The 16251-nt window shown below is 36.8% G+C and overlaps 1 protein-coding gene across 15 annotated transcripts in view; it reads left to right on the forward strand.

Moving 5' to 3' along the window:
* stxbp5l (syntaxin binding protein 5L) overlaps window positions 1-16251 on the forward strand; it is a 165177-nt gene that overhangs the window by 113695 nt on the left and 35231 nt on the right. For all 15 annotated transcript variants that reach the window (XM_042001705.1, XM_042001711.1, XM_042001712.1 and 12 more), the window contains 10 exons: window positions 2437-2512; window positions 2874-3028; window positions 3324-3396; window positions 4725-4872; window positions 5300-5367; window positions 5993-6033; window positions 6268-6482; window positions 6628-6803; window positions 8102-8227; window positions 12251-12402. In XM_042001705.1, coding sequence (XP_041857639.1) covers window positions 2437-2512; window positions 2874-3028; window positions 3324-3396; window positions 4725-4872; window positions 5300-5367; window positions 5993-6033; window positions 6268-6482; window positions 6628-6803; window positions 8102-8227; window positions 12251-12402 — 1230 coding nt within the window. The remainder of the gene's footprint in view (window positions 1-2436; window positions 2513-2873; window positions 3029-3323; window positions 3397-4724; window positions 4873-5299; window positions 5368-5992; window positions 6034-6267; window positions 6483-6627; window positions 6804-8101; window positions 8228-12250; window positions 12403-16251) is intronic.

Here is a 16251-nt window from a genome sequence, read left to right on the forward strand (position 1 = left end):
AAGGTAAAGTTTCAAAACTGTAAATGCAAATAAAAGGTAAAACTGAGACAGACCTATTAAAGATCTAAAACACCCACAAGACCAGAGGAGGTAATGGTGACAAGGATCTTACAAAGAACACAGGAAACCTGGGACTAGAGAACAACCACTACAGGCTATATAGGTGAAGCAATTACCAATGAAACCCAGGTGTGAAGCACAGACAGGAAGCAGAAATAACTGCAATGCACAAAGGAGAAAGAGATTTTTAAAATAGAAAGACTTGAAGCATAACAAGATTTTAATGAAAGCCACTGAAGGAACCAATTGTAAAATGTTAAACATGAAAATCCAAAAACAAGGTCAACACCAAGATAAAGAAAGACGGAACAAACTAGAAACACCTTAAATGCCTTAAAATGAAAACCCACAAACCCAAAAATAAAGTCCAGATAAAGTAAAAAAAAAAAAAAAACAAACAAGTAGACTGTATGACAAAAACCACAAGTCTTTAAGCATTTTTTTCTTTATCTCAGTCTAGGCCTAATTATCTTATCAAATTTTGAAATAAGACCAATATGATTTCATGGCTACATTTAAATTTGCATGTAATAATAATAATAATAATAATAAATTTTATTTCAAGGCGCCTTTCAAGACCCAAGGTCACCTCACAAAAGACAATTAAAATCAGTTAAAACATAAAACAAAACATCAAAACAAACATCATGCAGCAGACAGTTAAAAACATTAAGGTGAGAAGGCCAGTTTAAACAGATGAGTTTTAAGTTGTGATTTGAATGATGGAAGTGAGTCGATGTTACGGAGTTCAGGTGGGAGTGTGTTCCAGAGCTGAGACGGGCACGGGGCACAGAAAGGTGAATGGAGGAAGATGATCTGAGAGTGCGGGAGGGAGTAGCTATATGGAGTAGGTCTGACAGATATGGAGGGGCCAGATTATGGAGACATTTGAAGGTGAAAAGCAGGATCTTGTAGTTGATTCTGAATTTTATTGGGAGCCAGTGAAGTTGTTTGAGAACCGGTGTGATGTAATTGTTAGGAACATGAAAGACGTATGACATCATTTCACGTTAAATGATATGGAAAGTAATTTTGTTTCTCTGCAGGGCTCTGATGCAAACCATTATTGTATTTGAATCACGGATAAAATATCTTTATGTAAGATTTAATATGTTAATGACATGGGTGCAGATAATTTTTATATTTCAAAACACGCTGGCTGTGATGTGTTGGGAAGTGATGTTTGCTCAGCAGCATGTCTTTCTTTTCCATCATTTGGAGAAAAAGCAGCTTTAAGTCCATATTTGGTATAATTTAATTTGCGGTATAATTACATTGTGACTATAAGATGCTAAGTCATCTATAAAATTGTCTCTGTGCCATCCACGTTAAGCCAATTGGAAGTTGATAGTTATTTATTTATTTCATGGTTTACGTAATTATATTTGTCTTTTGATTAGTTTTTTGGACACCACAAATGAAAAGGAGCAGGAAGAATGTAAATTTAAATTTTAATTGTTCTCACTGAACAAACCTTCCTTGGCAACCAAATCCTTACTAACACATTTTAAAGTCAACAAATAAACAAGAACAAGAAATACATTTTTTTAACTAAAGCTAAAAATGCCCCCTAAGACCCCATGCAGTTTTGATAATTATTTCTTCACATCTGTTCTCAGGAATGTTAAAAAAATTAGTTGAATTTAAATAACAGAATACATCAGTTGGCATTTTATTCAGCTGATGTGGATCTTTTTCTTCAGAAATTAGATTGTTAGTTGATTTTTTTCATGGGGTAAAAGTCGGTTGAGTGGACATAATAAAGTTGAAACAAATTTCTTTAATTTGCTTTTGTCTGAAATTTGTGGCTTCACTGCCTTCTAGCTGAGAGACTTTGTCTTTGTGTCAGTGACAAAATCATTCCAGCATTTGAAACAGAAGGGAAATAGCTCCCTTTAATGCGATGACTGATAATGGTCTGTCATTTCCTAAAACGAAGAGGAAACATGTTGCCTAGTAATAAACAAAATAAAGTGTGAAATGGGAACAAAAACAAGCTCCTATTTTCTGGCTGATTGTTGTGCTGAATCTTTGCCATGATTGCTTTTATGATGAGAAATGCTGCTTGGCTGCATTATGATTACAGCTGAGGAGGAAAAGATTGTTAGTGTGAGGACGTGCATTCAGCAGCTGTTAAGTAAGGCCAAATAATATAAATCAGTTTTAACGGGAAAGGCATTAGAAAAGCACAGCAAATGCTTTTATAATAGTAGCATTCAGTGAGTGACAGCATCCCTTTGAACTCTCTAAAATGGTATTATAATAAATTAGCCCAGGTTACTTACAAAAATGCAATGGAAAATATAGATTTTAGTTTCAGTAAAATTACACATTCCTTTGAAATCATCCAATCTTTTGCTATTTTCTTTTATTCAGGAAAGATACAGAAGGATGGGAGGAAGGAGTCGTGTAAACCCATACTTAAAGTGGAGTACAAGACCTCAAGAAGCAGGTGTTTGCTTTTACATGAATCCCAGTTTCCTGATCTAAGTGACTTTGAAGTATCCTGATTACGCATGCTCATGCTTTTAAATCATTATTTCCAGACTGACATTTAAGCTCTGAGATGAAAGTCAATGTGATTTTTTTTTTTTTTACTAATTCGGTCGGTTAGTTTGTCCTCACAGCTGTGCTAATGAGCATTCATTCAGTTTTTAATCTTTGAATTTATCTGATTATTTCTACAAGTGATTCATAATGTGTGCTCCGTGTAGTTTATTTTACATTTTCTTAGTGATTTTCTTTGCTCATTAATTTCAACTACTAGGATGGATACAAAGAAAAACACTAAATATCTCTTCTCTCGACAACAGTGAGCCCTTTGTTATCTTCTCTGGAGGTCTTTCATATGACAAGGCAGGACGACGGCCAGCATTAACCATCATGCATGGCAAAGCCATCACTGTTCTGGAGATGGACTATCCTATAGTAGAGTTCATGGTGCTCTGCGAGACTCCTTACATCAATGGTGAGAATTCACTTTTAGAACTTGTCACATTATTTTTCTATGATTCAGAGCAGTGGTGACGCTCTACATACCTCCTGCACACTGCCTACTCTACACCAAATAAATCCATTATAATATTTTGATAATGCAAATACTGTTGCCCTGTAACTTACTGGGATGGCACCTATTAAAATAAAATATATATATATATCAAATAATCTAAAATGTTCAGAGTTGACTGGAGGTTTGAGGATGACAAGTTTTTTTTTTTTTCTTAGAGGCCTCAAATGTTCAGTTTTCTCTTTGTATCTCACAGAGGTCCAGGAGCCTTACGCAGTTGTGGTGTTGCTGGAGAAGGACTTGATTGTGGTAGATCTCACACAAAGCAAGTAGGTGTCTTACACATTCACGCCTTTCAACAGTTACATCCTAAAAAGATGGATAACAAACTGAAACAATAGTATTATAAATTGTACAGAATTAAATCTGAGCTGAATTTATTTAAATTTAATTTAATTAAACTGAATTTAATTGAATTGTAATCCCAAACAGATATTTTTGCAGTATATATTAATGATCATAGGGGGTTTAAACATAATAAATAATAAACACTCTGAAACATCACGTTACCATCATCATCATCATCATCATCAGCCCAGGTCTTCTTTTGGCCTGCGTTATTATCAACTCAGATAATTAAAAGCAAACCATTAGTTCATAATCAAGTTTGTTACATAAACAACCGAGTGAAGGGTTTTAAACTATGGGTGTCACCTGGATTTGAATTTCAGTAATGAAACAAAAAAAAATGTTGATGGGGTTAGAACAAGATTGTAAGATTAAGTGGTCAAAGAGCTTCTACTTTTAGGACTCTTAATGTATCAGAGATGGGTAAGAAGATAATGGAGTCACCCTCATAATCAAAACCTTATTCAGTCCTAAACTATAAACTATAGAGCTTTAGTGCTTTTAGAATAATTCAGTGGGATATTTGCAGGTAAGAATTGTTGAAAATGGAATTATTTAAATAAAGATATATGCTAGCTGTCATGATGAAAATGTGACTGCTCCACCTGACCTGCTGTCACTAATGGAAGGTATGAAGATCTGCAGATGTGCAACCTTGACACATTAGCATTTAAGGCTAGGGAATACACTTGAGCCGTAGCAAAACATTAAGGTATAAACGAACATGCTGAATAAATTAGGTTACCTAATTACACTGCTTAGATATAAATGTCCACTGACAACAGCAGTTGTAACACGCCCAGATTGCCCTCAGGATTGCAGCTCATTGATCAGTAGTTGCATGTTTTAATTATAGAGAGCAGATTAAACTGCCGATACACAAGTCTACTGTTGATTAGAAAACTAATATTTACATCGATGCGCTTTTCACATGTTGTTTAAAGCATGTACGTGTCTACCAGTACCATTTTACATACTGCAAATGATGTCACTGACGTAGAACACACAAAAAAAAGGGAAATGTTGGTGTAATTCTCAACAATCTTAAAATAACTAGAACAATCTTCAGTTCCTCCTTTCTTATTCTGTTTTATATTATTTTAATTCTATTAACTGGAGATATTTCAGTATACATGTGCATACATTTGCTTCTTCCTTTTTCTTTTTATTCCCTGATGATTTCAACCCTTTTCTGTTTTTCTGTGATGATGGTGGAACTTAAACCACATTATGTGCTTGTGTCTGGCAGCTTCCCTGTGTTTGAGAATCCATATCCCATGGACGTCCATGAGTCTCCAGTTACCTGCACAGCCTATTTTGCAGATTGTCCCCCAGACATTATCCCCATTCTCTACTCTATAGGAGCTAAACACAAGAAGACAGGCTACAGCCAAAAGGTATGAAAGGCACAAAAAAAAAGAAAAAAAAAAAAAAAAAAAGCAGCTGATTCTGATTAATTTGTCTTATATTCAGGTTTAATTATATTTTATTTTTAAATCTTAGGTTTTCATGCATGTAGGAGGAGATTTTCAATGACAACATAATTAGGTTTGCGTACATTAAACTGTAATGTTTGTTTTAGGTCAGATTTTCAAGTATTTTTAATCCTCTGAACTGGTCTTAACATTGAGTAAATAGTGGGTTATCATGGAAATTTGTTATTTTAACAATACATTTTCATATTTATGGATTGGAGCAAGCATTTTGGTAAAATGGAACATTGTGAGTTTTTGAAAATGAACCCAAAAAAGTCACTTTGTTTAAACAACATAGAATGTGATTACAGTTTAAAAACCATGAGCTCTTTTTGTGTTATACTATTAGGAGTGGCCAGTCAGTGGAGGCACATGGACATTAGGTTCCCACACCTACCCAGAGATCATCATCACAGGGTAAGTCAGATATACTGACAAAAAAACAGGGGGGGGATAAGAAAAAATCTGCCTGTCACAATTAAAATGACCTTTATATGTGTGTCTTCACACACCACTGTGGCATATTTTTGTATTACTAGTTCCTACAAATGTGATTTGGCTCCATACAAACCTCAGGAAAAAACAGTGCAGGGTCATGCTGCTTTGTAAGGCGTTGACAGAGATGTTAACTTGTTCTGAAGCTCCCACATTGGGTGGTGTTTGCTTCTGGGTAAAACTCACAGATATCAGTGGCAGCTGAGCCGAGGCACCCTTTGATGCCAATATGGAGATATATTCCATGGGGCGCACAGTGTGACAAAACTTAAATCCTCAGCTCACAGGAAATTTATTGCCTCAGAGGAAAGTAGCTATCAGTTCTGCAAGGATGGGCCAGAATGGGTTTAATGTTTATAATAGGTGATAGCTACAGCCAAATTTATTTTAAAAAACGTATTAAAGAGAACTTTAATAGATAACTGCAACATTTTCAAGGCTGATATTTTGGCACATTTAAGCATGGTGCAAGGTTTTATCCTTTTCTCCTTTTGAGGGTAATTTTCTTACACTCTAAAAAAAATAAGTGTTGGTTCTTTTCTTTCAGGCATGCTGATGGATCAGTTAAATTTTGGGATGCATCTGCAAGTAAGTCCTCTCAATACTATTATTGTTATTCTTGTCTGAAATGGTGCATTTGGTTAATTTCATGATTTTGTTACACATCATTTTGCCACATTTTTTAAACAAAGCCAACAAATCAAACTAATAGCATCTGAATGATAGACTCAGTCCCTGCAGTTGTCATTACACTTACAATGGATCTTTCTATTTACTGCATGTGTAGCATTACAAACATTTATTTTAAATTCATCAAACCAGTCACGCTGCAGATGTTGTACAAGCTGAAGACGTCTAAAGTATTTGAGAAGCCAAAGCCAGGCGAAGGCAGGGCTGCTGAGTTGGTGGAAGAAGACCCTTTTGCCGTTCAGATGGTCAGCTGGTGCCCTCAGAGTCGCATCTTCTGTGTGGTTGGCATCTCTGCTCACATCATCCTGTATCGCTTCAGCAAATATGATGCCAACACTCAGATAGTGGTGAGTCAAATAAGAATTAAAACGTGGTCATAAAGTCCAAAGAAAATTCAATTTCTTCTCTGAAACCTGAAGTCTGTTTTAAACAGAGCTCTTTGTTGTTTTAGCTGTAGATTCATCTATATTTCTGCACCCATTTCATTCCCAGGCACTAGAGGTACGCTTGCAGTGTGAATCGGAAGATGTCATCACTCCATCAGAGAATGAAAACAACCCCTGCTTCTCAGAACCAGGCTCCCACTCACCCCAGCCCCATCACCAATACCCAGTTAGCCCCGGCAGCAGGACACCAGAGAGTGGCAAAGACAGCATCCCCTGCCTCAAGTAAGACCTCGGTACACACATCAAAGGTTCACTACTCCAGACAGCATTCATGTATTTGCACGAATCAGCTGCTCTTCTAGTGTGTGATGAAATTATTAAAGCACGTTTGTCAAATGAAATGCAAGTAGTAAAATACCAACGGTATGTCCATTGTTATTTTTAATCGGGGCTTTAGAGAGTCACATCAAACAGACTAACACGGAACAGTGAAACAAAGGCACAACTGTGAAGGAATTATTTAATAGTCAAAGTGACTAGTACTGAGATCTGCTTTCCAGCTACTCTAAGAGCAGGCCAATATATCTGAAACCTATATATCCATAGTTAGGTGAGACTTTTCCAGGCTCCTCAGGACGTAATAAATCAGTGGATCAAATGTAAAGCCTTAATATCAGATATGCACAGCTGAAATAAATACTAACACTAATTCCTACCTACTCCTTAGTCTAGATCACTATTTCGTCAGTGGGGATACATGATACCCATGGGGTACGTGGAGACACTCCAGGGGGTACATGAGAAAATAGAAAAATAACAAAAATAGTGTTCATGTAAAATTTAACAATAGTGTGATACATATTTCAGTTAAATGATAAATGTTATGAACTAAAATTAATGTTCAGTTTAATTCAGTGCCCCAGGTCACCCACATACATGATTTTTAACTGGTACATACCAAATTACACCAACTTGTCTGCTTAAAAAACTTGAACCAGTGTTGAAGTGTAGCTGAAACACAGTCAAGTGCCGAAAAAGGCTAAAATTAGAGACAGTAAAATTCTGCTGGCATTAAAGCAAATGGTTTTTTTTTGGGATCCCCATCTACAAACTTTAACCCACCCAAGGTATTGTGTTTCTTATGTTGGGAGAAACTAACTAAGCCAGCATGTCTCCAGCGGCATCTTACCAGTAACAACGCCTGTCATGTTGGTAACCTGATGTTTTTTTTAGGAAATTTGCTGAATTCAGATCATCACAAGACAAAATGCATATAGCCTCATCATCAGAAGCCCTGGAGGTTTCTCGCAGTAAGTATATGGTGTCTTTGCTCTTGGCTAAGACCAAAAAAACCTTCATCATGGCTGAAGACCTCCTCCTGTCTGCTGTCTGTTGTACCGGCAGAGACAATGCTGGTAAAAAAAAACACAGTGGAATAGACATTGCTGAATAAGTCGTAAAAAATATACTTCTAGTGATGAGAAAAGGTTTGTTATGATCAAATTAGTCCTCAAAAGTCCTACTTGGAAGGGCACAACCATGCACTGCACACTCCAAGCTCTGCTCTGTGACTGTTTCAGGGTGAAAGAACGAGTGGTTCGGGTGCCTCCTGGCTACCAGTCGGACCTGGTCATCCAGCTGCTGTGGGTGGATGGAGAACCTCCACAACAGATCACCAGCCTGGACATCAACTCTGCCTATGGCCTGTAAGTCTTCAAATGCCTTCTGTATGCTGGTACCTGTTCATCTGTGTGGCCATTTAGTTAGCAAAATGGAAAACAGCAAACAGTAAAATGTGTTACTACTGCTAACCATTTCCTTGTTTTAGACAACAGTCAAACATACTGGTGGGAAGCAGGTGCTGGAAACTAGACTGAAATTTGCACCTTTGAGACTAAGAACCGATAGCAGAGTACTGTGAGTAGCTGATTTAAAAACAGCCTCAACCCAGTGAAACACAACATAAGTTTTCTGCTAAACTGGAATAGATGAGTTGCAGCTTGGTGGTTTCAGATTGCAGCAGGAAGAGAGAATTTGACTAATTAAATCTTAAACCCATATTTTGTGTATGCATAGGTCTTCCCATCTGTCGACAAGCATATGTGGGCTGACTTTGAGTGTATGTAGGCTTTTGTGTTTTTATGTATTAAGCTTATATAAGGTTGTATCTGGTTACAAGGCAATAAATAAACATTACCAGCTGCAGTTTCAGGTATTTATAATGTATTTTTTTATGCAATAACTTGTCGAGTTGTAGTTGTAGCACACTCTTCAGACATACATTGACAAAATTTATGGATGAGAATGGGTGTTAAAGTCTAAATACAGCAGATATGTAACCACCTAGACAAACATAAATTATTAAAACAATACACAGTGTATTGAAATTAGGGCCCAAAATCACAGTGATCAGCTGTTTCCATATAACACCCTGAACCCTAACCCTGAATGACAGATGTTAGATCAGCTCTAATAAAACAGATAGAGTAAATAAAGCAAATGCTTCATTATGAACTTCCTAATATTAATATAAGTTACCAGTGACGCTAACCTTCCTATGATGAATATATACCACAAAGATGCATGCCAGCAGAGAAGCAATGGAGTCAGTGTGTATTGATTTTTTCCAGCTGTCTCATTTGTTGTTTCAGCTTCACTCTTCAGTGAATTATTCCAGTTTTTCTTGGTCCGCTGCAGTTTAAGTGAACCGATCAAATTCTGCAAATACAGACATGCAGGAAAGATGCCTATCTGTGAAGAAGGCAGAACAGTTAGCTAGCTAGCTACCATCAGATGCTAATGCAGCATATTGGGCATTTTTGAAAACATTGCTGTTTCAGGGATGGGGTTACTTCACAAGCCCCTCCTTTATGAGTTTATGAATCCTGCCCTAAAAATCCTGAGTAGAAAACCGATGAAAAAGTATGAACTGTTCAGCTCAATAATTTAGTAAAACACTGTTCTTCTCCGGCTTTTCACATGTTTCAAAAACTGCTTTTACTTTGAGATTTTAAATATAGGGCCAGTTTCAGAGACAGGTCTTAAAGCTAGTCCCAGACTAAAATCCCTGTAGCTGATTAACTCAAGGTCACTTGAGGTTCAAGTTTTAGTTTATTCTGGATTAAACTACACCAACTTTAAGAGTGATGATTAGAGCTAAATGAAGACTAATATGCACCACAAAGGCCTGCAGCCTTACTGCTGCAGACAGGGCGAAATTTATTTTATGAAATACCTTTATACATACAAAGTTTTAGAGATATTAATGTGTCTTTGCTTAAGCTATGACCAAGAAGGACCTGCATTTAGAGATGTTTTAACAATTAAGCGCTTTAGTTAGATTAGCAGCATTCAGACGTGCAAGATTTTGTTTAGGTTCATTGCTTTCTGTTTGATCGTATTTGTCTTGTACAAAATTAAAACTGCGTGACTGAACAGTTAAACACGACTCATCTGAAATCTAGTTTGTGCTCATTGAAACACACTCATAAATGTTTAAATAAAAACAGATTTTCACTTTTCATATTATCTATCATGAAGGTTAATCACAGTTGTCTCATTCATGTTTATTTTTTTTAATCTTAGCTTACTGTTCCAACTTTATTTGCACTTCAACTTACTGTTCTTCTTTCAGATATTTAAATTTTGTTCATGATTTTTTTCTTTTTAAATAATAATAATAATAACAATAATAATAATAATAATAATAATATTTTAAAAAAGAAATAAATATCTTTTTTTTTCATACAATTAACCTGCTGTGGTGAATTCTTTATCTGCTCTGTGTAAATGGTCATCATCAGCTAGACCATCAAGAGGTTGCTGGTCCATTAGTCTTGTTTTGTTCTCGGTGGTTCCCCACCAGTATTAAACTAATCTTTTTGACTCAATGCCAGGTTTTTATTATCAACGGGTTTACTTGGCTCAGTCCAGGACTCCAGTCTCAGACTAATTAAAACAACTTTTAACTGAGATTAGGGAAGTGACTTAAATGTGTTGGATTAACTAGAACAGATTCAGACCTAGACCTGGTTTACTCTAAACCCTGTTTCTGATACCAGTCCATAGTGTTTTCTGGGGCTTTTAACTCATTAGGGTTTAACTTACTGTTATCAGCTCATCACCTCACTTGAATGTTTTCCTCTAATCAGACCAACATTTTCCAGCCAACTACAGAAAAGCAACTCATGTTCTGCAGTAATTAAACTGACTGAAGTGCATGAATGTTGTCAGTCCTCAAGTTGTAGCAACACTTCTTGTCTTTTTGGCCTTTAACACCTCCTCTTTGGCCTTGATTTCTGATGCAAGAAACAGCTTGGTTTAAAAAGCTCCTTTTAGGCCAAGACAACATTTGAATCTCTTTTCCAAAGCTATTGACAGCTTGAATATAGCAGCACTAATTGATTTATTTTGTTTTTTGTCCCTTACTGGCTCTTTTACTCACACTATGTTTTGTTAATACCACACAAAAAGAAAAGAAAAATGTTTCCTTTTAGCTTATTTGCACATCATTCAGGTATACAGTACTTCAGTGGCCACAGTTCAGATTTAATGGTGATTAGAAGTTTACATTAAAACACTATACAGTCATCTCTTCGTGTTTTTATTTTCTTTCTTAAGTTGTGATAAAGACAAAAAGTTGACTTGATCCTCTTTATATAGTTTAGTGCCTGTACTGAAGTATATGTTCAGTTTTTATTTAATGTATTAACAATATAGAGACCTTCATTTTCAAGAAACTTAACATTCTGCTGCAGCGTCATGTTAAAAAAAACATGTGGCCAACAAATAAATTAAGCTTCATACAGCAGTAATGATTCTAATGCTTTTTCAATTAGGTTGCCTTGTTTCTCATTTTGGAGTTTTTTTTAAATGGATGTTGGGATTTCCTGCTCATTTTGCCGTTTGTTTTGCATGGTTCAAGTTGTAATTAAATGCTGATTAGTGTGAAATAGTGGAACTGGGTGGTAAATACACTGCTGCTGTGCATTTCATTTTCAAATGTGTGATCATGGTCTTGAAATTGTTGTTTACATAAGCAGCTTACCCAGAAGTTGCAGACACATTTTAGTGAAATTAATAAATTATTGGTTGGGTTGTCAGAAACTGAACCATCTATTCATAAGACAGTAATGTGAACTGGCAGCCCAGACTAACCAGAAGAAAGCAATTTGTACATCTTTCTACTATGTAGCGGCGTCACCTTCCATGGTTGCAACTTGTCAGATGGTAACATATCCGTAGGCTGTTGTTTTCTGTCCAGCAACGTCAAGTAACATGACTTGACTTGCAAGACATGAATATAAAAATGTGTTATTCAGCAGGTTACGTCTCAAACAAGTAGGCTCTTGTCTGAAGTTTTCCTAGTGTGACAAGGATGGATTAGGACTTCATTTCAAAGCTCCACGATATGAGCTGCCACTGGACTGACAAATCTTCATTCTCTTTTAGAATTTTATTTATTGAATGTTGAATTTAAGCCCCAATAATAGAGAAATCTGATAGGAACGCTATCTTTTTAAAGGAAATCCAGCAATACTATTGAAATTGCACCTGCATCAGCAGTGTGAGATGAACCCAGACTTTTGTCATCAGTAATTGCATCAAAAGGTCAAAGTAAATGTGATAGGGTTCTGCTACATGAAGCCTGTAATGTCAGTGAGAATAACCTAGTCGATAAAACTCGCCATGCTTACACACATACTTCCTTGGTGTGTTTGTATGACCAGCTTGGCCTTTGGGAACTGCAACGGGCTAGCGGTGGTGGACTACTTGCAGAAGACCGTCCTGTTGTGTATGTCCACACTGGATCTGTACGGAGCCACTGACCCCTACCAGCGCCTTACCCGTTCCCCCCGCAGGAACAGACAGTCCACCTCAGGTAGCATGGACACACACACAAACACACACCTCTGGGATCCTGCAAGACACTAACACATATGAATACTCACTGTGCATCTAGAGCATCCACACTGCCTTATCTTTCTGCCCCTATCTTTTTCTATTCTCTCTCCTCCTGTTTCTATTCAGATGTGAAAAATCTGATCTCATTTACATGAACAGTTTTTAAACAATCATAAAAGTAGTTTAGTTTTATTCCTAGAATGGATCTTGCAGCTGTGCATTGTCAAAGGCCTTGTACACAAGAACACAGGTATTTTGATAGCCACAGATTTTTCTGTCATCATGCAGACCAATCATCTTCATGCAAGTGCAGTTTTCAGGCTCTGCAGCTCAGTATTCTGAGAAGCATTTTTAGATTGAATCATTTAACTGTAACATGTATGTGTGAACTGGAGAACAATGGTATTGAGATTGTAACATCAGATGGTGTGCTGCCATTTACTCAGTTTAAAGCGGCACTACTGAACATTGGCAGATATTCGTACTTTGGCGCCCCCTAATGAATGCTGCTTTGTCATCGATTTTGCATCCTGTGACTTCCTCTCCAGCCAGTAAAACTTAGTCCAGTTTTATCTCATTTATTTGCTTCTTCTGATAATGGGGTGTAATCTTAGGGTTCTTTGTTAAATCAGCAAAAGTGTGTATCCAACACAGCCAGTGTGTTGGTATCCAGTTGCTTGCATGTGTCACGGGGCCATAAATCACCGTGCAGCTGCTGTGTAATGCCCTGGGCTGGAGAGCAAAGTTGTGAAGTGCAGTTTCTCTGCCCCGGGATGCTGGCAAACAAAATCAGGACACCCCAACTCATGTAATGCATGCACATGATTACACTTGCGCAAGTGTACATACACACACATACGGATTAAATCTTTTTTTTTTTTTTTTTTTTTTACAAGCAGGTCAGTCAGGTCACTTTAGGCCCAGTCCACCGGGAATTGTCCCACACTTGTCCCCCGGGAGCCTATTATAGAATGTTAAGGTTGGAAACTGATGTAGTGTTGATTTAACATCAAAACATGGTAACAGCAGCCTTTGTCAATATCTGGATGGTTTGAAGAGAATATTTCACATGTTTGCACATAAATATACATTAATAGGGGCTGCATAGCTCAGTGGTTAGAGTGATCATCCTGTAACCCAAGGGTTGCCGGCTCGATCCCGGCCCGGAGAGCTCATGTCGAGGTGTCCCTGAGCAAGACACCCTGAGCAGACTCCTCATGGGTCTTGGTTGAGCGCCTTGCATGGCAGCTTCCGCCTTCAGTGTGTGAATGTGTGTGTGAATGGGTGAATGTGATGTACATGTAAAGCGCTTTGGATAAAAGCACTATATAAGTACAGACCATTTACCATTTAAATCACTACAATGATAATGAGGCACAAAGTCATTAGACCAAATTATGAAACACACTGCTACAAAAAACAACACTGAGCTCAACATTGGATGGAGATTTTTTTTTCTGGGGACAGAGAAGGAAAAGGTCCCATTTTTTAAGTGCCTGTGTTAGTGTGTACTTGACCTTTGTCTGTGTTGATCAGCAGTGGTGGAAACTGGATGGAGAAATTTCCTACTTTGAGCTTTCCTAATATGAGTCTGTTTTAAACTAAATGATCAGTTTCCATCTTATTTGAAAGAGTAGCATGCTTTTTCCTTAACTGCCTTCATTAAACACCTATTGTATTTTGTTAGTTTGGGGATAAATGACTATATATTTAGTTTTACTTGCAAAAGGAAAACATTACACTTACTGGATAAAATAGGCTATAAAACATTTGAATGAAAAGACGATACAGTTCAGTACATATTTTGAAATTCTTAAAATTATTATTTTAGATCATATAAACTCTGTCTTCTTCTCTTTCCTCCTATTCTGTCACACAACACATATTTACAGAAACACCTGTCCCAATGCTATGAGGTGCATGTTAACAGGTTATGTGTCATCCAACATTGGCATTATTATGCATGTTGTCACTTGGTTCCTGTCTGCTCTGTTTTAGTCCTGCTTGAGCACAAATCTGTTGGTAAAAAGCCACAGAGGTCTTGTTGTACTTCCTGACCCCCCACATTCCTTTTCTCTGCTCCTCGTCTTGGCTGGCAAAAGCCTCTAAACCAACTATTTTATACCTAATCTGCTACTGTATAGTGATATTCAACCCCACCACATAGAGCAAAACATATTGTGAAAAATACAAGCCACACTTTTATCAGACAGTAAACTTACTTTAGGAAATATAAGGTTTTGGAACATTTTGATTAGTATTAAACACTTTACAAATATTTATAAGCTGTGCTTAGTTGAAGGGATGAATGTTTAAAAGTGCTACTGTTTATATACTGTTGCACAAGCAGTTTACTGACTACTGCAAATGCCTTTATGTGCATGGTCTTTAAAGTAAAATTGGAGACGAGAGGAAAAATGAAACCACTTTAACAGTTTTTTCTGCACCCCATGTGGTTGAATTTGATCCAAAGCACTTACTGTGCTGAAGATGATACAAACTGAATAAGGTCAGACACAACAAATAACATCCTGCTTGCTAAGCTGTCTTCACAAAATTTGTTGTTTTCTGTCTTTCCCAACACATTTTTAGCTGTTTTCACTACATATGTATATCTGTATGATAAATGGTGTGCACAATTATTAGGCAAGAATGGATTTTCAAAAGAAATGTCTTGTTTATAGTAAACTGAGTTACAGCATAGGTGTGAAGGGTAAGCTGAACAGCTGACTAATGTTAGAAAAATTAAATCTGCCATAAATGCCACTGTATTCTAGAAATGTCACCTACTTAAAGTCAATGCTTCATGTCAGCCCTCAACAGGATAGAGGACAGGATTTAGATCCTTCTATCTAACATCTATCATTTCAGATGAGTTGAATAGATCTGAGAATTCAGGAAGGGCATGACCTTCACGCTGCACAATGTAGCGTTGCATGAATTCTAGTTAGTGAGCCACAACCTCAAAGATAACAATCACAAACTGTGAAAGTTTTTGTTTTAAAGAGATAAATGACTCTGGGAAAAAAGAGGCTTCTGCAATGTATACTTAAATCAGCATCTCTGAGTATTACTACAAAAAATTCAATTCCTACAAGGCAATGCAAGTTTATTTGTATAACAGTTCATGAAGAAGACGATTCAAAGTGCTTTAGATAAAACATTAAAAGCGTTGCAGCAGGGTGCAGAAGACTCATTTAAAAGTACATTAGAAACAAACTTTAAAAAGATATGAAAGACATTAAATAAAGACAAAAAGCTAAAGTAAAATAAAATGCAAAATAAATAAAACTGAAAGGGAGAAGCACAAAGTCATCACTTAAGCTGTAGGCTCACTCAAGCAACCTTCAAATATGGTGGCCCAGCACCTTGTCGTTTTATGGTTATGGTTATCGAAGGAAGATGGATGGTCACAAATCATCAAGCAAAGCTGAGCTGTGTGATTTTTTTTTTTTTTTTTAGAAAGAGTGGTATAAAGTTAACTAATGTGGAAAAACTGGCAGAGAGCACACCATAATCCAAACTGGAGTTTTTCAATACAGATTTCTGAAAGTTCACAATTTTGTGAAAAGTGAGCAAAAGATTTCTTTTCTTTTAATTGGTCGTATTCTGCGAACACTGCATCCTTCACTTAAGTCATTTACACTTAAGTTCTGCTCTAAAGAAAAGTAGTTTGATTTGAAAGGCATAACACAAGAATTAAGCCAAAGCTGTTTATATGGACAGAGAAGAAAAAGCACCTCAGTGTCTTCCTCTGACTAAAGCTGGGTTTTTCTATTTGCATTTAGAAAATGGGAATAGGAAGCACTAAATCAATCAATCAATC

Source organism: Melanotaenia boesemani, chromosome 12 (genome assembly GCF_017639745.1).
Source record: "Melanotaenia boesemani isolate fMelBoe1 chromosome 12, fMelBoe1.pri, whole genome shotgun sequence".
Classification (NCBI taxonomy): domain Eukaryota; kingdom Metazoa; phylum Chordata; class Actinopteri; order Atheriniformes; family Melanotaeniidae; genus Melanotaenia; species Melanotaenia boesemani.